The sequence below is a fragment of the Apus apus genome, chromosome 3 (genome assembly GCF_020740795.1).
Source record: "Apus apus isolate bApuApu2 chromosome 3, bApuApu2.pri.cur, whole genome shotgun sequence".
NCBI lineage: Eukaryota > Metazoa > Chordata > Aves > Apodiformes > Apodidae > Apus > Apus apus.
Genome location: NC_067284.1, coordinates 1416265 through 1444213, shown reverse-complemented (window position 1 = coordinate 1444213; position 27949 = coordinate 1416265). Strand labels below are relative to the sequence as shown.

Below are 27949 nucleotides of genomic sequence, written 5' to 3'. Positions count from 1 at the left end.
TTAAGGTTCCCTTCCAAAAGGCAAAGATATTTAATAGTGTATATACAAATCAACTGGTCCATAATGCTCTACAAGGCAGGAGGATCTTTAAAGAAACCCTGAGCAAAAAGGAGGATGTCATTTTTATTTTACACTTATTGCATCACTATTTCTGGTATTTGTTTGCTCTATGAACTAACAAGGGAATATGTGAATAACAGATGTTATAGTAAAACTGGGCACTCTTTCCACTTGGAAATCTAGAAAACAAGAGTTCTGCCCCATCAGCTTCAGGAACAGATGTTCAACATGGTAGGGAAGAAGCTGAGCCTGAGTTGCCCAAGACAACCAAGTCCTGTAGCAGAAAGTGTCTCCTGTAGTCAGGAAGAGCCACCTGGAGTGTGTTGGTTCCCTGCCCTGCGGCAGCTGCTCCTCCTGCACCTTCAGGTTCATAGGGGCACAACCTGCAGGGTGGGTAAAGGGCCTATGGGAGGAGCAACATACTCCTCCTCCCTCAGCAGCCGCAGCAGGATGTTCTTCTTATTCTTCGGCCAGTTGTAGATGTGGGTGTTCTGCAGCCAGGTAGGCACGTGCTCCTGGAAAACAAGGTGGGGAGAAGCTGAAATCCCATAAATCCTCCTGAGTCTGAACCAGAACCTTGCAAATTCCATCAGAGCCTGCCAAGCAAGATTTCATTCTGTCTGTTCCAGGCACTTCCCCTAACAACAAGAAATTTCAATTTGGCTTCAGAACTGTAGTTGGGTTCCTAAATAAATGAACTTGTGTTATCTCACAGCTTGCCTGTCTCTCTTTCTTTTTTGCCATCACACTGGCTAGTTTCACCCCATTTCAAAGGGACTCTGATCCCAGTGACAGGCATCCAAAAGCTTGTGAAAAAAAATCAACACTGAGAAGACAAGGGAGACCCTTCAGTGCCTGCACCAGGTAAAGGCTGCCACCTTAGTGAGGGATCCACACACCTCTACAGCCTTGGGAAGTCTCCACACAGACAGCCTGTGTTAAAATTAAACTAATTAAAAGAGGGCCAAAGACTGATCCTTGACAAAACCAGCTCATGGCCACTGTGGAGATGGAGATTTGTTCCTGGAAAGGAGTTGTTGGAGACACCAGAACACAGCCAAAGTGAGACAGCATATAAGCAACATTAGCAGTCAAGACATCCAGCACTTGCTTCCTGGACCTCTTATTTTCCCAGGGTGGCCCCTGTTAGGAGCAGCACAGTCCCTGCCAAGCCAGTGGAGCTAGTTCCAAGAGCTGCTGGTGTGCACCATGGCTCTGGCATCTCACCAGGGGATGCCCTGGCATGAACAGCACGTGTCCTTCTTGCCAGCAAACAACTGATCTTCCATTCCCAAGCCTCACGCTTCTCCAGTCAGCTGTCTTTTCCTGGCTGCAGGAACCAGGCATCCTTGCTTCCACTGCTTAGGGAGTGGTTTGTGTTAATGGGTGTGACTGCTTTATTAGGTCCACAGGATTCAGGTGTAGGAAGGAGGAAAGCGACCCAGGCACCTCCAGACCCATCAGTCCCACCTCACACAGGTGCTGAACAAGCAGTCTGGTGGGTGGGAGACGTCTCTACCAAGCCTGGCTTTCTCCTTTCTCCTCTGGCCCAGAGGGAACAGGCTTTGGTGAACAGACTCCCTGAAGTGAAGGTTTTAAAATGCTGCTCTTCCAGGTGGACACCCCCGTGCCCAGCAAGGGTAAGATCCCACAGCATTTGCTTTGGCAGGAGCACAAACAGCATTTCTTGCCTCCACCAGCCCCTGCATGGGGCTGGATTTTAATCTTTGTGAACTTTACTCCTTTGACAAAGCTGTTTGGAATGAGCCAACAGTTTAAAATGTTGCTAGGAGAAAGATAACTATGTTTGCATGCAAGTGCATACCCTTGTTACCTAAACTGTTTTTCTTTACTAAATCTTGTAGCCATAGAAGAAAATGTGATAAAATAGAGGATAGTTTTACCAAATGAGCCCTCACTCTGTCTTTGATAAGAGACTAAATGTTTTTTTGCAGGAGGAAATGCAGCAGACCCAGTCAGTCTGGACTTCAGCAAAGCATTTGATGTAGGCCCACATGGGAAATCATTAGTTAAGCTTGAAAAGATGGAAATTAGTGAGAAATATATAGCAGGTAAGAAACCAGCAAGCAGGGATATAATGAGAGACCCTGCACATCCAAAAGCAGCCTCTGTGCCTTCCCTCCAGAGCTGCTCCTGCAGCCAATTTCATTTAATATCCTCCATAATGAACTTGGTGCAAAAAGCACCTCCACGCTCATCAACTCTGGCAATCATTTTAATTTGGAGGAGGTGTGTAGAGGTAAGGGGTAACTTTAGCTGCTATTTTGATCCAGAAGGTGAGCAGAGGGAGTGAGAAGGGGGGTTTTCCTTGCCACGCGACACCAGCCATCACTGCTGGTGGGAGTAACTGGAAAATGGTTACTGCTCTTTTAATTTTTCTATTCACCTGTGTATCTGTAAGCTGAGAGGAAACTCCCTCTATGCCATTGAGACAGTATCTGGTAACTCTGAGGCTCCAACTGGTAGGAAGAGGGCACAGCATGTTGGTGCAGAGGGCAGGGCCGTGCGCTCAGGGCAGTGCTGGTGGAGCTTGGCTGGAGCTTTCCCTGCTGCCCTGCCCCTCCAGCTGCAGAGGGGCCTCCCGTGTGGGGCAATCCCAGCAGAACACTGCACTTATTGGGTGGCCAGGTCAGGAGGACACATTTCTGTGGACTGGCCCTGAACCAGCAAGCCTCAGGCTTCCTTTAGCAGCGTGCAACGGGAAGCTGGGGATGCCAGTTCCACCTTGACTGTGTGTTGTGCCTTTTCTCCTCATTATTTAACTTCCTAAATGAATGTTCTTTGGATCACAGAGATCTCTTCCCATTGGAGGTCAACTAACTTTCACAGACCAGCAGTGCTTTGTGATGTGTTTCATAGGAGATTAACTCAGCTAATAGCCACATCCCCAAATGATGCCTCCCAAACCTTGCTCCCCTGCTCTTTTCCACTGCTACAGGAGTGCTTGAACATCTAAAGGACAGTATAAAAAAAGACAAAAGGAAAGTAATTTGCCCACCAACATCATCCAGTTGTACATATTCGTGGTGTTTTTCAGGTACCTCACCTCCTCTGACTGCCCACAGACTTCATTACTGCAACTTGTTCAGGCTCTGGTGCTCTCCTTCCACCTGTGATGTCCCCAGTTACATTATCATTAACTAGCTAAGACGAAGGTAGATGATGTACCAAAGACATGTGTGAATTAAGAGACCAAAGCTTAACAGCAACAGAAAATGCTGATCTGCATAATTTAGATGAGAAAGGCACCTCTGGAAGCACTGAAGGGCAATGTGGAGTACAGAGGATGGGTGGGGAGGCTGCCTGGAGCCTGATGCTTTGCTAAGAGCAGCTGAACAAACCAACCCTGGAAATTCCTTATACATCACTGTCCGAGAGAGCCCCTGCTAATATGCTAAACAGTCTTTTGATTCAGCCAGAATTAACCCAAGTTTATTGTTTTTGCATCTGCCTCGAAGCCCAAAGGTGGCTTTAGTGCCTGCTGGGCCACTTCTCCCTGCAGCCCCTGAGCTGCCAGGAGGTGCACGGGCACCCGAGGAGCTCCCGGGGTGAGATCAGTCCTGCCCTTCCCCAGATCAAGCTGCAGTGACTGACTGAAAATGTGGACTAGTTCCTTGCCTTTGGGCTGCCACAGCCCACCAGAGCTGCCCCCCAGCCCACCAGAGCTGCCCCCAGCTTTTCACACTTACAAGTGCCAGGCTGGGATGTTCAGGAAGGAACCTGGATGACATGAACTACCAGAGGCACTCTTAATTCCAAAAGGTGTGCAAACTCAGGGACATATTTTCCCATTTTAGCATATTAACTCAGTGCCTAAATAAATAACTTGATCACACTCAAATCCACAAGTGCTGTGGGATTCCAGGGCCCTACAATCACTGGTACCATTTTTAAATCTGGACTTATGTTCCAAAATTTGGGCACCCAAATAAATATAAAGCATCTTTTCATACCTTCCCAAAAATGCTGCCGTACCTGGGAGTAACAGGACAGCCACTCAGCAGGGCACACAGCATGTAGTCACAAAATGCAAACACAAATCCAACATAGCTGTTCTAAAGTCTGGGGAAGAAAGCCATCTCTCTCTCAGCTATGACTGAAGCTGTTCAACTTTTCTGGCCTTGTAAAAATCCAAGAGATTATTTTGGAGTAAGTACAGGAATCTGTTAATTACTCATTCTCAAATGGGTCCTCAAAACCAATGCAGAGGGCAGATGAAATTGCAAGTCCTAACAAATCTTACAGTTGCCTTTGATGGGCTGCCCTGGTTTGAGCCAGGATGAAGCCACTTTTCCTTTTACTGATTTTTTTTTTTCCCATCAAAGTTGAGGCAATAGCACAGTAATGTAATATTTACTATCCTCTTTATTTTTATATTCTCAACCCACCCTCTTCCAGAGCCTCACTTCACATCAGTCATAAATCTCTCCCATCTCACTCCTTGGCATGACATCTGGATAAAATTATAAAAGGGTTAATACAAAAAGCCTGCTTGCTGGATACATTGTCTCTCTGCCTTTCAGTTATTCCAATGCTCAAGACACTTTAAGTCTCAGTTAAACATTCATCATCAGAAACACATTTATGCCCTGATTAATACTGCAGATGAAAAGTTTTTTTTATTTGTATGGTCATAAAACTATAAACTTTTCATGTAAAATGTAGCTTTGGAATATTACTAGTGGGATGCTGAGAACCAAGGCATTGAGGGTTTGGGTTTTAAGATTTCACCTGGTGCCTTATGATCAAAACAACATGTGCTTAACCACGTGACAAGAACACACACACGTATGGATGTTACCTTTTTGGCATTTGGGAAAAGCACAGGGATAAATCTGAAGTTCATGCTTCCTTGTTGTATAAACTCGATCTGCATCTAGAACAGAACAAATTGCCAGGTTTATTGTACTGACACGTTAATTTTTCTTCACCACTTTTCATGCATCTGAATCCCATGTGTAATCACATTTGCTGCTTTCTTACTCTGCTCTTCCATTAGGTGATTTGATCTGTCACTGGTGGACTCAGTATCATTTTGTTTGGCCACTTAGACTGATTCTTCATTACTACAGAAGGGATCCAGAAAAGGTCTGTCAGTGTTTCTTGAGCATTTAGTTCTGTGGTTTAGAATAACTGTGGGTTTAGCTGCAGTTGCCATCCCATGAAATCCATCTAGAACCAGCACACTCTGACGTGACTAAGGCTCCTGTTCAGCCTCCACTGGGGTGCAAGATTTCAGCTGTGTCCCAGCTCCATGTCCAGGCTGGTACCCAGCCTGTGGTGGGTGTCCTTGGACACAGGCATCCTGGGGGGGGTAAGGACAGCAAGTCCTGCTGAGAGCTCATCTGATGGTGACAGCTGCTGAGACGTGTGGCTGCAGGATCAGAGTGGGGACTCAGATGGGTGACAGGGGGAGAAAGGCAGCAAGCTCTGAACTGAGGGCTAAAGAACGAGTCTCATGGCTCTGCAGGTCCTTCTGGGCTCCATGTCCTGTGACAAACTGCAGGGATGGGGGTCTGGGACCCCCACTGCTCCCCTGCCCTCCTTTTTGCCCCCAGGGACCCCCTGTCTGGCTCTGGCTTTGCTTTGCAATTCCACCTTTCAGCCACTTTTTGCTGCTGCCTGAAAAAGGACCTCAGGTACAGGGAGGCCTGAGCCCCAGGGGCTGGTCAGAGTGAGGAAGGTCAGGCAGGGTTAGGTGAGACTGAGCTCAGGGCTGGATGAGAGGAAACAGGGGCTGGAGAAGGTGAGGGAGGGGAAAAAAATACATAGAACAATAAAGAATATGGAGGAATAAGATGAGCAGGTTTAATAGGATTTTTCTTCCTTGAATCTCTTAGCAGACATTAATGAGCATATGGAGCTGATGAGAGGGAGGATTAATGAATTCCAAAGGGGGGTGTTTAACTATGGGGATTAGGGAAAACAAAGCAAAGCACCTGCCATTTGGAGACAGATTTGTCTTGTGAGAAGAAGAGACAGAGCCTTTGTAAAACAGCAAATGCACGTCCTTGCTTACCATCCTGTGGATGTATTTAGTATGTAAGCCGTGTTCATCCCTGTCCAGCTGGGACTCAGCCCCTTCCACATCCTGTTTGTATTTTGGACTGATTGCTATGATTATCATCACTGTCTTCTGTTGGGGAGAAAAGCACTTTTATGAAACTGGGAAACGCAGCATGTTTGGGAGAGGCAGATGGGAAACCTGCCAGTTTGTGTTTTAAGTGATCTTTATGTTCTTGGCAAACACGGGAGGATCTCGTTCATTCTGGCAGGAAATCCAGGAGAACTTGCACACTCCTCCTCCTCATCATTTCTTGAGATCTCATAATACAGAAAATCTAAATGTCAGGAGGTACATTAGCAGCTACCAGTTTACAGTTGGAATCCCTGTAATAAAAAGCTACTTTTTTATCAGTGTAGAGTCTCTATGTACATACACAGAAAAAAATTATCTTCAAATTCAGATCAAAATGTTTTCCAACAGCTTATGTGAAAGTGCATCTATTTAACCATGTCTGGCTTTTTATACAGCAAGGCACTGCAGGCTGTGGAAGGTACATCTCTGGGCAACAGAAACAAGCTCTTCCTGCTGATCTTAGCAGTGGGCTGTGCAGAGAGGTGGGTTTTTGCAGACAGTCTGGGCAGGTTTAGGGGTACCTAGAAGTTCTGTCCCACCTCGATGCCATGGGCCACAGGAAATGCTCCTCACCTTGCTGGGACAGCTGGGATCCTGCCTGTGACCTTTTTAATCCCAGGCCTCCAGTGAGCTCAGGTTTGCTCAGAGGGGCCATCCTTCATATCTGGGAAGCCTTGCTACTCCTTTGTGGCGGGACGGTGAAGAGGATCAGCAGATGAAAGCCTCCTCCTTGTGCTTAACTAGTGCCTGTCTTTCATCCCTGACACATCAGGCTGTGTAAGGCTTCCAAGCCCGTGGCTCACACTCACCTAATTATCTCCTTCCTTCTGTGCAATATCAAGGGAATCTGCCCCACCACAGCGTCAAATACAGTAAGGAGCCACTATCCCTTACACCAATTTAACATACTCCAGAATTACTTCTAGGTGTGCCTGACATACATGTAAGCACTTACAGAAGTGGAGGGTTTGAAGACATGCCTGGCTGCACACATCCCACTGCTGGTGTCCAAGCAGTCCCTTCTTCCTCAGATGTGTAGAGTTTTTGAAGTTAGAAACTACCTCTACAGTCAGTGGAGGAAAAGACATTTCCAGGGTGGGCAGTCAGAGAAGGGTCCTCATGTGGAGGCAGGGAGTTGTTCTCTGCACACACTGGTCTCTCTTACTGACTGTGCAGGAGTCCCAGAGATCTGCCAGTTTGTATTTTCAGTGATAATGATGCTCTTGGCAAAAGCAAATTCACCCTGGCTTCTAGTTTCAGTCCCCTCCATTACCCATGGTGAACTCAAGCCTAATTTGTCCTGACAAAAGCCCCCAAAGACACATGAATTGTACCAGCAGAGGCCCCGAGCTGGTTTTGCATGCAGAAGCAGCATGCCTGTGTGGTGGTGTGCTTGAACTGAGGTGGACACCTCCAGGAAACACGTGTAGTGGTGCTGTGTCAGATGGTTGAGCTTCCTTGCTCAGGTCAGGGAGAGCCCACCGCCCTGCTGTCCTGCTCCCAGGCCATGGAGATCTGCCCAGAGGGAGTCAGAGGCCTGGTGGCTGCCCAGCAAGGCACAAATCCAAGGAAGCCACCCCACGATGGCATGGGTCTGGTGACAGAATCACCAGTTTGTGTCCAGTTGTGCTGGACCACGTGGCTTGATCCTAAAGGAGACGTGCACTCAATGCTCCTTTCAGCTTCAGAGGAAGCTGCTGCTGCAGGGGACTGCACTAGCATCAAGATGAATCTCCATTTTATTGCTAAGATACACGCCACGTGAGGCAAGGAGGTCACTTGACTAAATAGAATGCCAGTTTCCAGTTTTCATAGAGGATGGTTTATCTAGAAGAGCCCTCCAGTGTTTGAGAGGAGCTAGAGGTGAGCGGCAGGATGAGCACGAGCCACTGCTATGCAGCCTGGGATGAAACACAGGCACAGCCAAAGCCCCCTATTTAGAAACGAGGTGGAGGAATAATTTCTCCAATGGCAGCTTCAGGCTGAAGGTAACAGCCAGCATTGGAATTTGGCAGGAACGCCAAGATTAGCACTTTGTTTCTACAGGAGAGAACCTCGGGAGCATAAGCTGCAGAAGTGAGTGAGCTTGGCCTGTGCTCTCGCTGCAAAACCCGGGCTGTTCCCGCAGGGGCAGGGAAGGTGGCAGCAGGGCCTGGCATTTTGATTCTGCTCCTGTTGCTGTCAGAATAAGCTCAGCCACTTCCCTCAGCCCCCCTCTGCCATGAGCAAGGCCAAGCTGCCCGCACATACATCACCCAGGTAGCGCTCCATCCACTTAATGATGTCGATGCCTCGCACCGTGTCCTCAAATATATCAATCTGCAAGAGAATGAAGGCCTGTGGTGAGCATCCTTCTGCTGGTCCTCCCTGGCTGGTGCCTGCTCTGTCCCCTAGATTCTCACATACATGCCTCATTCCCTTAGGGAAGAAGCATCCCTTAGGAAAGAAGGTTGGACATTAGGAAGAGATTCTTCACCCAGAGGGTGGTGGAGCACTGGAACGGGCTCCCCAGGGAAGCAGGAATGGCACTGAGCCTGGCAATATTCAAGAATCACTTGGAGATGGTGTGAACTTTGGGGTTGTCCTGTTCTGGGGCTGGAGTTGGACTTGCTGATCCAGGCTGTCCCAGGAGGTGGTGGAGCCACCATCCCTGGAGACATCTAAACAGACAGACGTGGTGCCAGGGGACAGGGCTGAGTGGTGGAAGTGGCAGAGTTGGGGTGGTGGTTGGACTCGATGATCTTGAAGGTCTTCTCCAACCAGAATGACACCATGATTCTACACTACTGTGATCCCACAGACAGGTATGTGCAGGCACACCTTCTCCCTGCAATCCAGGGGCAGGCTGGATGGGCACCCCAGATGGGTGGAGAGGTGGGGGTGCTGCAGGACACCCCTGGGCTCCCGCTCAGCCAGCCACCCCACAGCCCTGCCAGCTCCCAGGCACTTTTGCTCACTGGAACAAGAAACAGCCACTGATGGTGAAAGCTGTACACTCAGCTTTTGCTAACTGGCTCCTTTTGCCTCTCTGAACACCTCGGGAAGGTGGATGGCTGCCCACCCTCCCCATCTGCAGAGCTGCAGTTGTCCACCAGTGTCTGCCTGCACAGGCACATGCGGAGTATCAAGGCTGAGCTTCGTATTGAACTACATTTTCAGAGGGTGTGGTGGGAAGTCAGACAGGTCACTGGTGCTGGATGCAGGAACCCAGACCTGAAGGACTTCCCAGGACTGCACAGAACCAACTCTGCTCCCCTCCCTGCACGCCCAGTAGGCCCAGAAACTGGCAATCAGTGACCGGGACCAGTGGTGTAAGTATTAACTTCTCCAAGTTTTTGACAGCATAGTCATGTTCTGCTCTCAAGTCTTCCTTTCTGCCCTTTTGAAATGAAGAGAACATCTTTGTTTTCCCTGCTTTTTGGCCATTTTGCTATTTATTTTATTCTGCAGCAGGCTCCAAGAATTGCCTCTCCAGCAATGGTGCTACTGATGAGCCTTCTACTCTGTGCCTCTGTGGTGCCCAGAGCTTCCTTATGAATTGGTCATAGTACAGAACTGCTGGAGAGAAGTGTAATTGCAGTCTCTGGAAGAAATCTTTGATTCATGAAAATAAATAAGCATGTGCAAAGCCCCCCATGGAGCCTCATTCAGTTTAATGATAGCCACTTGCTTAACTGCTTTCCTGAACTGAAGCCAAGGAGTGAAGGTTGAGGGGTCAGGTAGCACATGCATTTGAGATAGGAAAATATGGCTCCAGATTTTGATAAACACTGAATCCTACAGTCTCTGTGGAGGGTTCCCTCAGACAGGGCTGTTCTGATGCAGCAAACTCATGACAAGTTAGTGAAAATCTGGATGGCTATGGGATAAGACTGTAGGACACAGGCCTTTTCAGGCCAGGGATTTTTAGAATCCCTTTTAAAAGTGTAACAAAGCAAATGAAACCAGGAGATGGGCTGTTTCATTAAGCTGTGTGAAATACACTGATTTTAGATCATTTTTTAGCAGAATGGTATTCACATCTGAGGATCCAAAGATTTAATAGCATCACAGAAAAAAACCTGGGATGGTATGAACATGAAAATTAAGCTTTTTCATATTGGTATTACAGCTCAAATATGAGACAATGTTAATGGAATAGCTCACAAACCTCATACTACTGCCCATCTGGTATCTGGTGTCACTAAATGAAATTTTCCAGGGCCATTATTAAAACACAATTCAAAGCATAAAATTCAGTCAAAATATAAGCAAACAAAGAGGTGAATATTTTAAGTTACAACTTTTAAAGCCACGGCTAGTTATTTCTGTTTGTAGCTTCTTTAACCTACAAAATGCAATGATAAACAGGAGAACATTTACATGGACAGTGCACTGCTCAAAAAAAAAGTCAGTTTTCTCCCCTGGTTGAAAGCCATTTTCTGCAGAAGGAATACTTACAGCAGTCTGAAATCCATTTACTAGCAGGAAGTTCACAAATTTCATAACCTCCACTGCTGTGTCAACCGAATAGGTTATAAAGACCTTCCCTGGGAAAGAGAGTCCATATGAATTTGCAGGCCAGGGCAAAGCAGCTGGTTAATTTAACCCAGCTGTGTGTGTGTAACAAATGACACAACCTCATCCCATAACTCTTGTGCGCAGGACACACTGACTGATGACTGGGGCTTATCCCAGAGAGGTATCCGGCGTCATAGCTCACTCCCACAAGCCAGAGAGATGCAACTCTCTGGATTTGAAAGGTGAGGCACAAAATGAAGACTAAAGGAAGACTCAGAACCCCGGGAGATGTGTGGAGAGCTTTTTGCAGGGTCTGTCTCACCTGCCAGTCAGAAATAAGCCCGTGTTCTGAAACCTGACTTTCCTGTAAGAGTTGAAGGGTGAAAGAGTCTCAGGGTCTGGCAGTGGGGGAAGCACCTCAGCCAGCACCTGTGCTGCCCTCACTGTGGGCTCCTGGCCCTAAGTTCTCTCCACTCACCATGGCAGGGAGAAACTGAGGTCAAGACTCTACATATTTGTCTGGTTTGGGACAGGCAGAAATGCTTTATCCCGGGGGCTTTGTTTGTTATTAATCTTTTACTGTAAGAGTCAGTGCCTCCTCCCTCCAAGGGACATCCTGTTTAGCAAGAAGTCATGAAAGCAATCTAATTGGTATTTATTTTTTGTAAACAAAATAACAAGCAATTAATGTTTTCAGGATTCAAGGGGCTAATTCCCTCCCACCAAACACAAACACTCACACCCTACAGATGTGATGACACTCAGTATTTGCTCTCCTTGTCGTCTCTGTGTCTGAATGTTGCCCCCCTGCCTTCCCCATTCCCCAGCTCTCCCACCTAGAGCTGTCAGGCCCTGCTGCAGGGTCTGGCAGGGGACAGATCTGCCAGGCACTTACTCAACTCCTCAGGCAGATTGCTGGTTCTCAGCGTGCCCCTGGCTGCAGGGCTGCTGGGAGGTCTGGGGACAGCAGCTGGAGATGGAAAATTGTCAGAAGGGCAGCAGCAACCTTCCTCTGGGCCACATGCCTTGGGGGGCAGCTGCCCGTTAGGGAGCTGGTTGTACAGCTGGTTTCTACAGAGAGAAAAGCAAGGGAGGATTTTAAAAATACATATATTTCTTTTCAGGAAAAGTTCAGATTGTTTTTTTTCTCTTTTAATAGCACACGAAGAGCTTTATCTGCACACCAGCTAGGAAAAGTTCTTGCAGAAATGCCTGGCTCAGCACTTCTATTTACTTATTACAGCATCTTGTGAATGGCTACCTTGGTGACAGTCTTACCACAGGCTGCAGTTCATTGCAGAAGCAACATTAGCCACAGGAAGTAAACGCGCTCGTAGCTGAAAGCTGAACTGGCAGAAGCAAAGGCTGCTCCTGAGCAAGAACGCTGTGCCCTGGGGGTTCTTATGTGGCAGCAGGGTGGCACCTGGGTAACCTCTTCCCACTACCCAAAGGGGGCTTCATGGCGCCTCCAATGCTCTCAGGATGTTCTCTGCAGCAAAGGAGGCACAGCACAAATGGTGGACCTTGGGAAAAGGGGGGTACAAGGGCTCTCCAGCTCTGGCACAGATTGGAAGGGCTGCAGTTTTGGACAAAAATCAAAGTTTTGCCAAAGGGAACAAAGTTGATTTCTTGACCAGCAACAGCAGACCCAGTGAGGGTTTCTCATGTCAGGGACCTGCTCTCCAGACCTGCCATAACTTTGGCCAGTGTCCTCTCCATTGTAACAAACAGAGAGAAAGGGATGATCATAGGAAGCTTAGCAGTTCTCCTACTGCACTTTGGCTTCACAGTTCAAGGTAATAAGAAGAGGAATCTATAGAGATTTTTAAGTGAGGTGTGCTTTAATTCTGTTGGGTTGGATCAGCTGGATGAAGGTTAGGTTTCTCTGAAAGCCTTTCCCCACAGAGCAGTGAAGTTTAGTCAATCAAGCCCACTCTCTTTTTTTGCTTTGCCTTCCTTAAATGACTGATGACAGGCTGGTCACAGCATGTTTTCTGTTGTCACATTAAGATTTGGTTTATTCATTTTGTACAGATGTTTTCTGTTACAAAATACTCTATAGGCAAATATTACCAACATATAACTGCTGTTCCTGGAAGCAGCATGGGAACACCAGCCACACAGGCACAGGACAGACCCTGCGTATTCCTCATTTATTTTGGCAGGAGAAAGTACCAAGAAAAGCAACACAAACCTCATCAGTAGCTCATCAAAAAAACCAGCCCTGTGGCTAAGTGACCGATCTGCTCAAAACTTCACCTGATCTAACAAATGTGCCAAAAGTTAGGAGTCTGGTTTTAAATTTTCCTGCTGCAAAGGAGGATACCCACTGTTCCTCAGCATTTTTACATTCCCATGCAAACTCTTCAGCACAATGACCTCTGCTGCAGGTACTTGCAGTCACTTTTCTGTCACAGCCCCTAACTTTTCACAGCCCAGAGCACACTCTCTCACTCACCTGCCTCCTTCGGTCCCACCTGCTCTCCCAGCTTTCTGCCAAGACCGTGTCACACAAGTGTACATTTTCTAACACAAATTACTGTAAGTTCAGCACCTCTAAAGTTATTGTGGCACTTAAATACAAACAGCCTGATTTCAGATGCCCTCAATACCTAAAGCTTGGGTTTGCCCTCAGGTAGCTCAGTCTAGAGAAAACCCTGCCCAGATATTCTTTCCCATCTGTCAATGACATGCTGACAGGGAGGGAGACAGAAAGCCTGGTGAATTAATATTTGAAAACCAGTCAAAAAGCCCTAGATGAAAAGTGCTGGACACGTGGTGTTTTATTACTACATGAAAAATCACAGAAAAGGCTGCAAGCTGCAATGTAGAGATCTGTGAGTCATGGAAGAGCTTTTCTCCCTTTTTTTCCTGCACTACAGAAGAGTTAAGAAGGAAATCACTGGGAGCCAATGATTGAGGCATCCCAGGCTGGTACAGCATAAAGCTGAAGGCTGCAGCAAGCCACCAAATTGACCTTTCCTCTGAAGCAGGAGAGCTCTAAGGTTTCAACTGAGATGTTTTTCAACCCCTCATCCTTTTAACCTTCAAGCGTTTATCTTCCTTAATGCCTCCATTTAGGGTGCACTGTAACCACATATCAGGTATCCAGCTTTGAAGTTCTCTGGGGTAAGGTCAGGACCCTGCTGGGTGTAAAATAGCAAATAAAGACAACTACCCAGCATCCTGCCTGTAGCCCTGCAACTCTAGCATGCTGAGCTGGCAAGGCTTCAGAATTATTGGTTGAAAACCCACAGAAAAGCACAAAGACAGGCTGGGTGGAGAACGGACCGAAAACAACCCTGAGGAAAAGGACCTGGGGGTGATGGTGGATGAGAAGCCCAACATGAACCAGTGCCATGTGCTGGAGCCCAGAAACAAACCATGTCCTGGGCTGCATCCCCAGCAGCGTTGGCAGCAGGGCCAGGGAGGGGATTGTCCCCTCTACTCTGCTCTGGTGAGACCCCACCTGGAGAGCTGTGACCAGTTCTGGAGCCCCCAGCACAGGAAGGACATGGGGCTGTTGGAGAGAGTCCAGAGGAGGCCACCAAGATGATCCCTGGGCTGGAGCAGCTCTGCTCTGGAGACAGGCTGGGAGAGTTGAGGTGTTCAGCCTGGAGAAGAGAAGGCTCCAGGGAGACCTTAGAGCACCTTCCAGGGCCTGAAGGGGCTCCAGGAAAGCTGGGCAGGGGCTTGGGACAAGGGCAGGGAGGGAGAGGACAAGGGGGAATGGATGAAAACTGGAGGAGGGGAGATTGAGGTGAGACATGAGGAGGAAATTCTGGAGTGTGAGGGTGGTGAGAGCCTGGCCCAGGTTGCCCAGGGAAGCTGTGGCTGCCCCATCCCTGGCAGTGTTGAAGGGCAGGTTGGATGGGGCTTGGAGCAGCCTGGTCTGGTGGGAGGTGTCCCTGCCCATGCAGGGGGTGGAACTGGATGATCTTGAAGGTCCCTTCCAGCCCAAACCATTCCATGATTCTATGAAAGCCAGACCAGAGGAGCTGCCACTGTGCACACCCCACCCCTCAGGGGTACTTACAGGAACCGAGGAGCAGGGGAGGAGCATGTCCTCTGGGGAGGTCGGTCTCCAGCGCCCTTGGGAGCACGCAGGTTTGAGTAGTTGGGGATGAGGTGCTGGGCTGGGAGGATCACTCTCTTGCAAGGTGCAGGCACAGGAGGAAGGGGCTGCGGGGTGTGTGCGCAGGGCTGGCCCGGGGCTCTGCCATCTGCGGGGGGAGACAGGGGCAGCAACTGTAAATTCACCCTACACGTTCCTGCCTCCGTTTGTGCTTATTCCTTTCCAGGCACGTCCTCTGTCATGCTTATGGGAAACTGAGCAGTTGGGAGGCATTTGCAGGTGTCTTGGTTTGCAAGGAGCCGGATTAAGGAACGTTTCACAGTCTGAAGTTTCCTTTTCCCCATTCACACGCGACACGGTTCAGATCCCTGCCCTGGGTTGGGCTGTTGGGACACCTGGCAGCTCAACCTGCAGGGCTGCTTTGTCCCTGCACTCCCCATGCCTCTGTTTTTTATCTCTGTGTGCTTTTTGTGGTGGGTTTGTTTTTTCAAATTTCTTTCTTTTTGGCAGTAGCTTGCAAAAATGAACCATCCCAACGTTCTCATGAAAGCAGATGCAAAATCCTGGAACAAATCAGTTTGCAACACTAAGGCTAAACAGACTGTGATTATTGGAAATGAAAAGAGAGGGGAAAGAAAAAAAAAAATAATCTCTTGGTTTGTTACTTCACCCTGTTTGGATTTTCTGCCTAAGTGACCTCTGAAGGCCTTGCTGCTGCTCCTCTTGCTACCCAGAGGCTGCAGGAGAAGCCTAAAGTGACAGTTTTGCTCAAGTAATTCTGCACAACCTCACATGTTGGCCATGCTCATGAAATGCTGTTTAACGACTAACGTGCAGTGGAACTGTTGGCATAAACTGAAAGAGAAGGCAATGTGAGCTGGTTTGTTTCCCAAATGGGGAAAACTGGTGGCTTTTTTCTGTTGTGTTTTTTTTTTTGGTGTTTTTTTTTTTTTCCCCCCAATCTTTCTGCTTGCAGTTTTCATCAGGCAGCAGCTCTGTGCACTTTCAAGCTGCTGTGCACAGATCAAAGTCCAGCCTGGCAGGGCTTATTAGCACTGCATGATTGTGGTGTTATGAGCTGGCTCTAAAAGCTGCAGTACTCAAACACTCTTTTTTTGCCCCATAGATTGCTTTTAAAAATAGTTTTAGTTATTTGGGGGTCATGCTTTCCTTTTCCTGGCAGCCATGAGGACTCAATCTCTTTTTTAAAAGAGGGAGGAGAAAAACCCAGAAAGAAAACAAAGCTTTAATGAAATTCTCCAATTCCAGGAGCCAATACTTTAAGCAACCCCAAAATTGCAAGGAGATTCCTGATGAAAGGGTGAGTTAGCAACATTATATTTGTTGAGATTGTTTTAGGAGATTTTCATGCTCCCTCTCTTAACTATGAACCTGGCACAGGTTGCCCAGGGAGATTGTGGATGCCCCATTCCTGGAGGTGTTCAAGGTTGGATGAGGCTTGTGCAGCCTGGTCTGGTGGGAGGTGTCCCTGCTCATGGCAGGGGGTTGGAACCTGATGGTCTTTAAGGTCCCTTCCAACCCAAACCATTCTATGATTCTATGATTCTATTTGCAACAGGACAGGGTGAAAGAGGCTGGGAGAACAAAATTGAACCTAAGTATGGTCCTCCAGTGGGTCCCTCCTGACCAGCTCTGGGGAAGGTGGCCAGGGCTCTGGGAGACTCAGCTTGGTTTACAGGATTTCAGGTCAATGTTTCACCAGCTCCCTTCGGATCCATCTGCTGCTACAGTATTTTCATGGACACAAGCACTGCCACCCAGAAGCACAGCACGGCCAAGTGTGTGTGCCCACACACACCAACAGCTCTCCTGTGGGAACACCTGAAATAATGGGCCCTGGGCACACGGCATCTGCCAGCACTTATTGGACTTCAGAAGCAGTTTTGCTCTTGTATCTCCAATAGCAGGTGTCCAGAGCCAGCTTAAAGCCTCTGGGCACAATCCAGGCTATTGGGAGAGGCATGTTGCAACACACAAACTGGAGAGCTTTGTTGTGGGTTGCCACTGCCCAACAATAACCTGAAAGGCAAGGAGCTGTCAGGAGGTGATTTACACTGTGCTGGGCATGTGACAAACAGGAGTACAGTTGCCAGCTTCTTGGTCCTGTCTAAATCTGCTCCAGCCATCTGAGTTTATTTTATTCTTTTTGCCCTCTGGATATGGTTGAAATGCTAGTGATTTTTCTAAAGAAAGCTTTTCAAAGCTCCTGCTTTAAAACAAAATGGCCTCATTCAGTAAATGTCCTACTTCTCACGATGCTTGCATGTGGAGGAGGTAAACGGAGGTAAATAGCCAGGGGTGTTGGGCAACCAGCTCTTTGTCTGCTTGAAGCTGAACTGAAAGCAGAAGGTGCAGAGAGAAAACCAGAGGATGTTTTGCAAATGTTCAGCTGTAGTCAATGATAAAAGTCCATCTGTAGCCCCTTCCCCTTTACAAAGTCCCAAGATCAGGAGTGAAAACTGGGGTTCTGACACTCTCTCTCTCTCATATATCTAATTATAATACATTACTGGAATAACAAAACTCATTAAACAGATGTAACAGAAATGCTGTGGAGCCAACAGAAGGTTTAAAAAAAAAAAAGAAGAAAGGGTTATCAGAACAGGCCTACAGCTTTTTATTACAAAGCCAGCCCAAAATGGGTTGGGGTCTCCTGAGTCTAATGTAATATAAATTATATTAAAACAATGATATTGCTGTTGAATGTTCAAAGCTCACTTCATAACAGATAAAAATCTCCGAGACTGAAAAGGAATACTAATTAATAGCAGGCTGTAAACTGCCTGGTAGTCTCCAAGAGCCAAAACCCCCATATTGAGGGAGTCACATCAGGGCTCAGTGATCCAATCACCAGCAGCTGAGAGGGCTCCATCTTAAGTAATGAGCTTTCATTTCAGCTGACAGCAGAAAAAAATGAGGATGATGGATGTCACGCTCTTTTCACATAGAAATAAAACACATGGGTGAGCCTGGTCATAATGCTGGGAGATGCTATTTGCAGAGATCAAGGGTAAGCTGCCATCCTGATTCTGGCAGGAAATTCTCAACTTTGGGGATCTGAGTGGGAGCAAGGGAATGTATGAACACAACAGGAATGAAGCCAGTATAGGAGGCTGCAGAGTGACTGATGCAAGGAGGAAGGAAATGACTAGAATATGAAAGAACAGCAGGGAGAGGGCTGGGTAAGCTCAGCATGACCCACAAAGGCTAGTTCCTAGGTAAAATCATTAGCCCTTGTTTGATGAATAACTGTGAGCTCTTCAACTTTTGATCTGGCTCAGAGGTTCTGCAGCAGAGAGCCTGGCTGCACAACCCAAAAACCTGACAATATAAATAAGAGATTTGAAAAGGTGAATAATTGCACGCCCTGCATTGCCAGGAGGGAAACAAAAGCCTGGTGGGTGATGGCTGTGACAGACACAGAAAAACCCCCGAGGGGTGAGTGGTGCTACTCACATGGGCCCTGGGGGAGCTGCTCTGCAGGGCAGCAGTGCCCAAAGCAGCCGTGGGCTGGCGAGGAGGTGTTGGGGTGGCACAAGTGCTGGCACATGGGGCACTGCTGACGCTCAGGTCCCAAAAACTCCCGGGAAATCAGCGGTCCTGGCAGGTCCTGGGGGTTCAGCACTGACACCAGAGGTAAGGGGGGCTCCAGGTGCCTGATGCCCATGACGTCTTGTGACTGGGAGCTGGAGCCTGTGGTGTCCACAGTCCTCAGCTCTGCTGGGGGTCTGTTTTCTAAGGGTAGCATTGACTGTGAACTCCCTTGGCTGCTCTCCTCCAGGGAGTCCTTGGGAGTGTTAGACAAGCTCTGCTCTGGTTTCCTGGAGTTGTGCCCAGTGTCAGCTGAAAGCTGTGATCTTGGCTGCATGCCTGGTTTGTCCACAGCTACAAGATGCACCTCGGAGGGAAGTGCTCCAGTCATTGATTCACCAGGGGAACAGAAGTGTCCATGGCCATCAGGACTGGTGTATTTTGCCCACAAGCTGCTGCCTGGCTCCATAGACAGGGCTGGCTGATGACCTGCTGGTGCTCTGCAGAGGCATGATGCATTGTCCACAGGCTGAGACATTCGAGTGATATGCGGTCTCTGGGACTCCTCATCCTCTCTATCCTCTCCAGAAGGCTGTGAGGCCTTTTCCAAGACATGCTCAGGAAATGGGGACCACGGCATGGATTCATCCACCTCGACTGGTATGCTTCGGCCCTCAAAACTGCCTGTAAAAGTGGGAGAAGAGACACTGCATATGGGCAGCTACACAGACACATGCCTGTCGTCAGCTGTCACTCAGTGACCACGGGCTGCAGTACTGAAGAGCAGCTTGTATTGGTTATGCTCTTTATATCTTTATTCTTTTTTTAAAAAAAAATGACAGGCAGAAATCAGCAAGAAAGGTCTGGATGAATTTTGGCAAAGCAAGAAAGCAGAGGGTTAGCTGGAGTGTGGCTGGCACAGAGTTATCATCTGGACTAACCTGAGATGGAGGCCATCTCCAAGTTCTGGAGTCGCACTGGAAACGAGAGTCAGCTGCCTTGCTGCAAGCCTGGGATTCTCCAAACTGGAAAACAAGAGAAAGTACTCTTGTGAACATGGGACAGTTTCACACAGGCAATAATCCCAAAATAACTCTATCTCAGAAGCTGGAAAAGAAATGCTGGTTAGAGTTCTGGAAATCACATGGTGCAAAACAAACGCTTTTATGGGATTTCGGGAACTTACTGTTCCTGCTGAGACTGGAGCAGGGAAAAGCACATGAACTGTGTCTCAGAGGTAATTTCTGCACCTGACAAAAGGGCAGGCTGCTTAGATTTGGAGGTTTGGCTCAAGCATATTCCAAGGAATACAATCACTTGCAATATTTTACTCTGGACCTGCTAAGATGCCTCAGATCTCACCTCCACCGCACACGTAGCTGCATCATTTCAATTCCAAAGCTGCTTTCCAAGTGATGATGCTTATTTTATTGAACCACTTCATCCATCCTATTATCACATGGCTGTTGTTATTTCAAGTTATTGAGAATTTTGAGATGCTAGTTACTGTTTGAATTGTTCTTTCCCTTCCTTTGGAGCTGGCTTGGGATCCAAACATCCTTTTGGGGGTGTTGTAAGGAAACTCGGTCCATCCAAATGATCCCTGATGATGGGCATCTCTGCTCCACCTTCACTCAGAACAATGGCAGCAGTGATGGGTGAATGCTGAGTGGGCTTCAGGAAATGCAGCCACCTTCATCCTCTGGTACAGGGGTGCAGATCAGCTTGCTCTCAGCAAATTTTATCTGTTGCCAGGGAGCAGAGAAACAAGCCCAGTGCTCACCATTTCCCCAGCCATTTTCCTTCTATGGATAATGGTTTTAAGCTGGAAGAGGGTAGATTTAAGTGAGACATGAGGAAGAAATTCTGGAGTGTGAGGGTGGTGAGAGCCTGGCCCAGGTTGCCCAGGGAAGCTGTGGCTGCCCCATCCCTGGCAGTGTTGAAGGGCAGGTTGGATGGGGCTTGGAGCAACCTGGTCTGGTGGGAGGTGTCCCTGCCCATGCAGGAGGTTGGAACTGGATGGTCTTGAAGGTCCCTTCCAACCCAAATCAGTCTGTGATTCTATCACATTGGAGAAACTAAAATCCCAAGCAGGAGAATTATCAGAAAAGAATGGACTAAACACTCCAGCAAAGGGAGTGACAGTGCTTGGCATCAGAAACTGGCTTGAAAGCCTGGTAAAGAAGGTCAAAATCACAGCATATCTGAGGAACAATCCAAGATTTTTTCCCAACTTCAGTCACAGTAGCTTTAACAGAAAGATCAAATGAAGAACATATTAAAATGACCATAGTATTAAGAACACTAGAACAGGAGCTGTGACGCAGTGTCCCAGCATTGACCCTGGCTCCCTCAGCAATCCTATAAAAGCAAAGGAAGTGTCCCATGCCATGGGGCAAGAGCCAGCCTTTACATTCATGATAATCAGATCAAGTGACCTGTATTCCCCCTGAAAGTGTCTTTGGCATAGAGAACTCTGGGTTTAACATTTGCTGGGAAGCAGGATAAAAGCTGTGCTTTGCTTCTGGGCTACAATGTCAATATTCCTCCTCTGTGTAACTTAAACCTCATCTATACATAAGATTTACCCTATATGCAAAATACACATCCTATGTTATAATAAGCACGCCCACAGGGAGAGTTATCCTGGGATAATTACAGTGGGATAATTATGCTGGTAAATATTCCCATGCAGGCAAGTCCTGGGAGCAGCTCTTAGTTGCCCAAACACAGGAACACTCTGCTGTTCTGACAGCTGCAGCCCCTGCCTGAGAGCTCAGCTGCCAAACCAGCTCCTTCCCGTGCAAGCATCCAGGCTTGGCATCCTGCTGGCCAGCTCACCAGAACCACACAGCTCTCCCTGTGGTTCCCATCCCTCTTCCTCCACCCACACGTCCCTAACACCCTTCCCTGCTTGCTGAGTCACGCTGCTCTGACAGTCAGAGCCACTGGGGTGGGAGAGCCCTGAGCTCTCATAGTTCAGGGCCGTGACAGACTTGTGCTGTGCTGTCCTGTGCAGCCGTGGCAGCACGTCCTTTGGTCAGATGGCAGCTTAAATCATGACTGCCCTGTGGGGATGACTCACAGGACAGCACAGGGCAAGGTCAGATCTGCACCGTCCCCTGCCAGACTTGGTGAAACGCCTAGGAAGTTCAGAGATCAAACTCCCTGCAAGGCATCTGCCTTTGGCTCATCTCAACAGCTTTGTAAACCTGACCCTTGGGTCATCCGGCCTCAAAGCGCCTGCTCAGACATGCTTGGACTTGTGGATATCTCTGCCCGTTTGCTCGTGGGCTGAACAATGCAGACTGGAGCAGCACAAATGGTACTGCAAACTTCTTTCCCCCCTGAGCATCTCCAGTAACTGATCCTCTGTGCCAAATTCCCTGGGGAATTCCTCTGTGCCAAATTCCCCCTGGGGTTCACGAGGCGCAGGTTCAGCTGTGGGTGTCAGGGGACAACTCCAGCTCTTCAGCCACACATGGTGTCTGATCATCCCACCCCACGAGGCACAACCCTTAGCACCCAAGCATGGCTTTCCAGAAACAAATTAGCAATGCCTGAAGATGCTGCTTTGATTGTCTCTGATGTCAGATCAAAACGCGAGGAAACACTTTGAATTCACATCCTCCATGCTCAACAACAGCCTTTAGTTTAGCATCGTGACAAGAAGAAAAGATTTCTGTGGGGAAACCACCAACCCAGCCCAGAGCTCAATGAAGTAAATGGGAATCTCTCTAGTGACTTCAGTAGGTTTTGGATTGGGTGTCAGATGGGATTTAAAAGCTACTAAATTCCTTTGGAAGCTCCAGCCTCCCAGGCTTTTGGTCTTTGTTGTTTTGTTGGGTTTTTTTTCCAGTTGCACTGCTAACATCTGGCCATATGTGAGAAAGACCATGCACAGACTGTGTGAACCTAATGAGAGGCACAACAGGGGCAGGAAAAATTCAGACTTGTTTTCTCCAGGTTTGTTGTTTAGTGTATTTACTCTGCCTTTTGGAGGAGTGATATTAAGATTTTATGACACTGTACTGCAAACGAGAGGCTACCAAACTCTTAAAAATAGCTTATTTCAGAATAGTTTTAAGATGTCTTTCCAAATAGTTTAGCCCTATGAAAGGATAAACCCCTCTTTATCTCTCCAATCAGCTTAATATTGAAACGAGAGCCTTATTTCCTTCCTGTGTAACATGAGCTAAAACATGAAAATTACGCCAAATATCTGAGAGAAGAGGCCTGATTCCATCAGCTTTTTACCTGCAAAAGCTTCTAGGTCTTTTTTTTTTAAATATGATTTTGCTTAGACCTGGCTGTGGGATAGCAGAGCAGGGAAAGCTGAGCTCTGATACCCACGCACAGCCCCTGCCCCTGGGGGCTGAGGTAGGAGGCACCGAAGGGCCAAAGGCTTTAGCATTAAAACAGACACAACATTAAAAGGAAGAAAAGTGACTTCAAGCTCCGCCTCCTCCCTCAGTAACTCTGGCTGGAGAGAGAAGCTGTTAAACAGCAGAGCTCAGTCTGCAGAGATGGCCCCGAGGATAATTTAACCCCAGGATATGCTGAACACTTTTTGAGCAATGTGGATGGGAATTCCCGAGAGAAATCCCCAAGCTGCTGGAAATGCTAGAGATGATTCAGAGACACCCTCTTCCAAAAACAGTGCTTCAGGACGCTGTTTCTGCCCTGGTGAAGATCCTCAGCTTTTGGAAAAAGACACAACCCTGGGCCCATTATCCCGGTGTTTTACGTTGCCTCGTGCTGCAGAGCTCCATGAGGTTTCCTTGGACTTTTCTAGTTAGCTTATCCTGCAAGTACAGTCATGCATAAGACAGAAAAATAACTCGCTTAGGTCTCCTGTGCTGAAAAATTAAAGGAATGCTCCAGCATATGGAAATACCCTCAGGAACCTGTAGCCTGATCCCTTTTCTGGCACGGAGACCACCGGAGAGTGGAGATCGTGCCCAATCTCATTTCCAAAGACACTGCAGCCTCAAGTGAGATCCTGATATTGCCAGAAAGCTTTGAGAACTCAATATCCCCCCTGCACCTATGACTATGCAGGAGATTACTGATAACCAGCAGGAGCTGCTGCATATATTCCTGCTTGTAATAAACTGAAGGGGCCCTTCCTAAAGGGACAGAGTAGCCAGGCCTGGGCTGCTCTCAAAAATGTTGAGGGAACTCCTTAAACAACCCTTCCTCCTCTTCCTTCCTCTGCTCTTGCACCCAGTTCTGTAGCATGCATTAATTCAGCAAATAGCCTTCCTGGGTGGGTGCTGAGTGACCCAAGATTCTGGGAAGAAACCCCATTGCAGCTCCCTTGTGATGCTTCCCAGACCTGGACAAGTTTTTCTGCTGCTCCTGTCAGGGAGCTGGGACACAGGCTGCCCAGCCTTCCCACTCACGGCCAGCTGCTGCTGCTGGTGGCCACTTCTGGGAAGCTTTAGGGAGCACCCAAGTTTGAAGCTAGGGCCAAAACTCCCCTAAAAAATGTCCAGTAGAGGAAAGGGGCTGGTCAGGGAGAGGAAGGGTGTCTAGCTTGGGCTCATCTGTGCAAGTTTTCTTGTGGCTGATTGCAAAACCCATCAGGTATTTCATCTGTTTCCCAGCACAAAGACTTGTCAGGATGCTCTGTCCCAAAACACATGCTAACCATCGATCTGCTTTTGATTAGAGAACTTCTGTCGTGGAGAAACAGAAGAGAGACTCTGCACCACCTACACAGCTGCACTCCCTGTCTTCCGGAGAGGGGGAAAATACCTTTGCTCTTTTGATCAAAGTTACATTGCCTACATTGATAAAAAATAAAATAGTAGGACAAGAAAAAAAGAATCTCACCCTCCTTGGTGCACAACACACAAGGGAGGGTTGTTTTATTCACTGGTCATGGCATTCCTGAATGGCACTGGAATACAGCAAGGCCAAGCTGAGATCTCACAGGGTGGAGATGGGCAGGAATTTCTTTATTTCCAAATCATTCCTGTGTACTTTGGCTGAATCCTTGCAGCTGCCTGGTGCTGCTGATACTCATCTGCAGGGTGGGAGTAAGCAGATGCAGAATGTGCAAGCTGCTGTGAGGACCTACGTGTTGAGATTGCAACAAAAGCTGTTGCCAGGGGGTCAGATAAGCCCAAATCTGCAGGTACCCGTGACTTCAGTGCAGCTTTCTCTCCAGAAACACTTGACACAACCTTCTTCAAAAAAAACCCAGGACAAATCCTTTTACGAAGAGCAAGTGCAAATGTGGGAACAGTTTTGAGTCTATAACCTAAATAACCACAGCCAAGGAAACCCAAGCTCCGGAGTTTCACACCTCACCATGAAGAATTTTGGCTGCTGTCATCACGGACACTTACCCTCTCCCTTGGGTGCCCTCCACAGTGAGGACTAAGGCAACGTGTCACATTCCTAGCCCAGATTTTCAGCCCTCAAGGGCAGTTAATGTTTATTTTTACGACTTCTGGAAAAAGTAGAAAAATAATATGAAAACAATGTTCCTCTTCCAACACGGACTATATGGTTGCTCTTACGTATTTTCTGCAGCTATGGCTTGGAAGTCTACGTATGCCAGGAGAACAGGAGAGCATACTTCCACCCCTCCCTGCATGGCAAACATCACATTCCCTTGTGCAGCTCTAATAGTGCTTCACTGGGCAATCCATGGTGCAAAAGCTGGCGCAGACCTGGTATTTTTTGCCTCAAACAGGATCCAAACAGGCATCTCTCACATAGGCAGCACTGCCAGTTTTCTGGAATTTGTGAAACATGAAAATGTCTGTATTGATCTTAGGTATCCTTAAAAATGCATTTGTTTGCCAGAGATTACTTCCCACCCATTTTTTTATGCTGATAAAACTTCTATAGGCTCCCTAACCCCAAAACTGGGCTATTCCATGGCCCTGGGACATCTATGAATCCTGGCACAAAACCGGGGCTGGGCTGGGGGACCACCCTGTGAGGTGTAAATCTCCCCAGCCTGCTTTCCTCTAGCTTACACTGGAGCCTCCAGTTCCTAATAAGGGAGAACCTCTGGCATTTTGTGGGGCTGACGTATCCGTCCCTCACCTCTCTCCGCTCCGCAGCGCCAGGGCTGCCGGCCGTGTGGGTGGTGGGAGGCATGGGGAAGCCTTGGGGACCTGATGTGTGTCCCTCAGCTGGCATGAGAACAGCCTCACTCGCTTCCATGAAATGCCCAGAACTTAAAAATCTTTCAGGCACGTACCCTGCGTGTGACAAACTTCCAAAGCCACCGCGGAGGGTGGTGGGCACTGACAGACACCAACACCACAGTCGCACACGTCTTCCTTCACAAAATCACCAAGGCTGGAAAAGACCTTTAGGATCACCAAGCCCAGCCTGTGACCAACACCACCACATCTCCAGAGCAGGGCACCAAGTGCCACCTCCAGCCTTGCCTTGAACACCTCCAGGGATGGTGCCTCCACCACTTCCCTGGGCAGCCCATTCCAAGGTCTGATCACCCTCTCCATGAGGAAGTGCTTCCTGATATCCAACCTACACCTCCCCGGGAGCAGCTTCCCGCCTTAGAAAGACAAAAAGCAAACGTGACCCCATAAAAAACCAGAAACCAAACCCAGTGCAGCACACTCCAAGGCAGGGCTGGTGCTCAGCAAGCACAAGCCCGACCTCAGAGCTCACGGCAGGCAGCAGCACGGCCAGCAGACGCCTGCCAGCGGCAACCGGCCCTGCTGCCTGGCCCCCTCGGACCCCCATCTTGGGCCCTATGTGGTCTCGGGGGGCATTGCCCCCCACCTGAGACACCACAGACACGGCCAGTCCAGGCCTTGGACCCGCCTGGGGCTTGCAGGACATGGGAACTTCTGGTTTGGTGGCCCCGGAGGTGGTGGAGGATCAGTGAGGCCAGACCTGCTGCTCTCAGTCAGTGCCTGCGTCCTGGAACAGCTGCTGCGTGAAATGGGAGTGGGTTCTGTGTGGCTGATTTTATCCCAATCAACAAGAAATACTACCGGCGTGCTCGCGCTGTTTCCATACCAACGCCACGGGGGACGGTGCAGAAGGGGTTTGTGGACCTGTTTTCTGCATGTTTTTTTAGCCACCTCTCCCTCAGCAGGACCTGTCCTACAGAGCTGCGGGGCAGGGCTTGGCAGGGGGGAGAGAGAGGAGAGGAGAGAGAGGAGAGAGAGGTGGGAGAGGGAGGAGAGGGAGGAGAGGGAGGAGAGGGAGAGGAGAGAAAGGAGAGAAAGGAGAGAAAGGAGAGAAAGGAGAGAAAGGAGAGAAAGGAGAGAAAGGAGAGAAAGGAGGAGAAGGGGAGGAAGGAGGAGAAGGGGAGGAAGGAGGAGAAGGGGAGGAAGGAGAGGGGAAGGGGAGGAAGGAGAGGGGAAGGGGAGGAAGGAGAGGGGAAGGGGAGGAAGGAGAGGGGAAGGGGAGGAAGGAGAGGGGAAGGGGAGGAAGGAGAGGGGAAGGAGAGGGGAAGGAGAAGAGGAGAGGGGAAGGAGAGGGGAAGGAGAGGAGGGAGAGGAAGGAGAGGAGGGAGAGAGAGGAGAGGGAGAGGAAGGAGAGGGGAAGGAGAGAAGGAGAGGAGGAGAGGAGAAGGAGAGGAGAAGAGGAAGGAGAGGAGAAGGAGGGGGGAAGGAGAAGAGAAGGAGAGGGGAAGAGGAAGGAGAGTGGAAGGAGAGGAGGGAGAGGGAGAGGAAGGAGAGGAGGGAGAGGAGAGGAGAGGGAGAGGAAGGAGAGGGCGAGGAGCCGTGGGCCAAGAAGCCAGCTGGAGCTTGCAGCGCCGGGCGGGAGCGGGCCCGTCCGGCGGGCACTGCCAGGCAGCTGCGCAACCCGGCGGGACATTTCGACACCAGCCGTGCCTCTTCCCGGTGCTCACCCTGAAACCCTCCTGCTTTACACACGCACCAAAAAAAAACAAAACACAAAACAACAACCAAACACCCGAAACCCAACAAAACGCAGCACGACCGAACTGCAGCGAAATGGCTGAAACGTGTTGCAACCATCTGTGGAACTCGGCGGGGGGGGGGAACCGAGCAGCAGTTTTCGGGGAAATAAAAAAAACCCACACACGCACATCCCCCCCCCTAAACAAGAAGCAGAAGTGGCTCAACAGGTAACGAGAAGCGGGGAGGGAGACGAGCAGCACCTCTAACACTTCCTTACCTGCTGGGAGGCTGAGGCCAGGCAGGGGCTGGGGGGGCTGCCTCTCCTTCCTCAGCCCGGCTCCGCTCCCTCCTTTCCCGACGCCCTTCCTGCCTCTCCCAGGTGAGCGGCAGGACCGGCTCTGCAGCAGGAAGTGGGGGAGGCGGGCACGGCTCGGCTCGGCACGGGAGAGCGGGGAACGACCCTTGGCAGGTTCCCGGCCGCCCGAGCCCCGCGGGGCAGGAGCGGCGGGCACGGGCGGTGCGGGTCCCGGCGGGGGGCTGGCCGGGAAACCATCCCGTGCCGTCCGCCCGGGGCACTCCCTGCCGTGCCGGGCGGTGATTCAGAGCATCACATGGCGGGGCTGCGGGCTGCAATGGGGGGGGAAAACAGGGCTTGTTTTGTTTTGGTTTGGGTTGTTCAAGAGTTCTAGACGCTTCCGAGTTTCCCTCGGCGCCCGCCAGGAGCTGAAGGAACTG

At 49.1% G+C, this 27949-nt stretch overlaps 1 protein-coding gene across 3 annotated transcripts; it reads right to left on the bottom strand.

Moving 5' to 3' along the window:
- TRAF3IP2 (TRAF3 interacting protein 2) lies at positions 1–27762 on the bottom strand. Of its 3 annotated transcripts, XM_051613132.1 has the most exons (10): positions 27492–27761; positions 19289–19372; positions 18273–19031; positions 14757–14943; positions 11616–11791; positions 10661–10749; positions 8471–8539; positions 6101–6217; positions 4883–4957; positions 1–575 (listed from the first exon to the last, which is right to left on the bottom strand). In XM_051613132.1, the coding sequence occupies exons 2-10, from the start codon at positions 19302–19304 to the stop codon at positions 429–431; spliced, it is 1635 nt and encodes a 544-aa protein (XP_051469092.1). In that variant the 5' UTR covers positions 19305–19372; positions 27492–27761; the 3' UTR covers positions 1–428. The 3 variants fall into 3 exon arrangements, with proteins under 3 accessions (XP_051469092.1, XP_051469093.1, XP_051469094.1); XM_051613133.1 differs by lacking the exon at positions 6101–6217 and having other exon boundaries at positions 27492–27762; XM_051613134.1 differs by lacking the exon at positions 18273–19031 and having other exon boundaries at positions 27492–27747.
- Between the last annotated feature and the right edge of the window lie 187 nt (positions 27763–27949).

Bases quoted from the DNA above. Each gene is read 5' to 3' on its own strand.
- TRAF3IP2 (XM_051613132.1), bottom strand. The intron at 11,792-14,756 runs GTAAGTACCCCT...TTCTCTCTGTAG, and splicing joins TCCCCTGCTCCTCGGTTCCT to AAACCAGCTGTACAACCAGC. The intron at 4,958-6,100 runs GTAAGCAAGGAC...GTTCTGTTCTAG, and splicing joins CTAAATACATCCACAGGATG to ATGCAGATCGAGTTTATACA.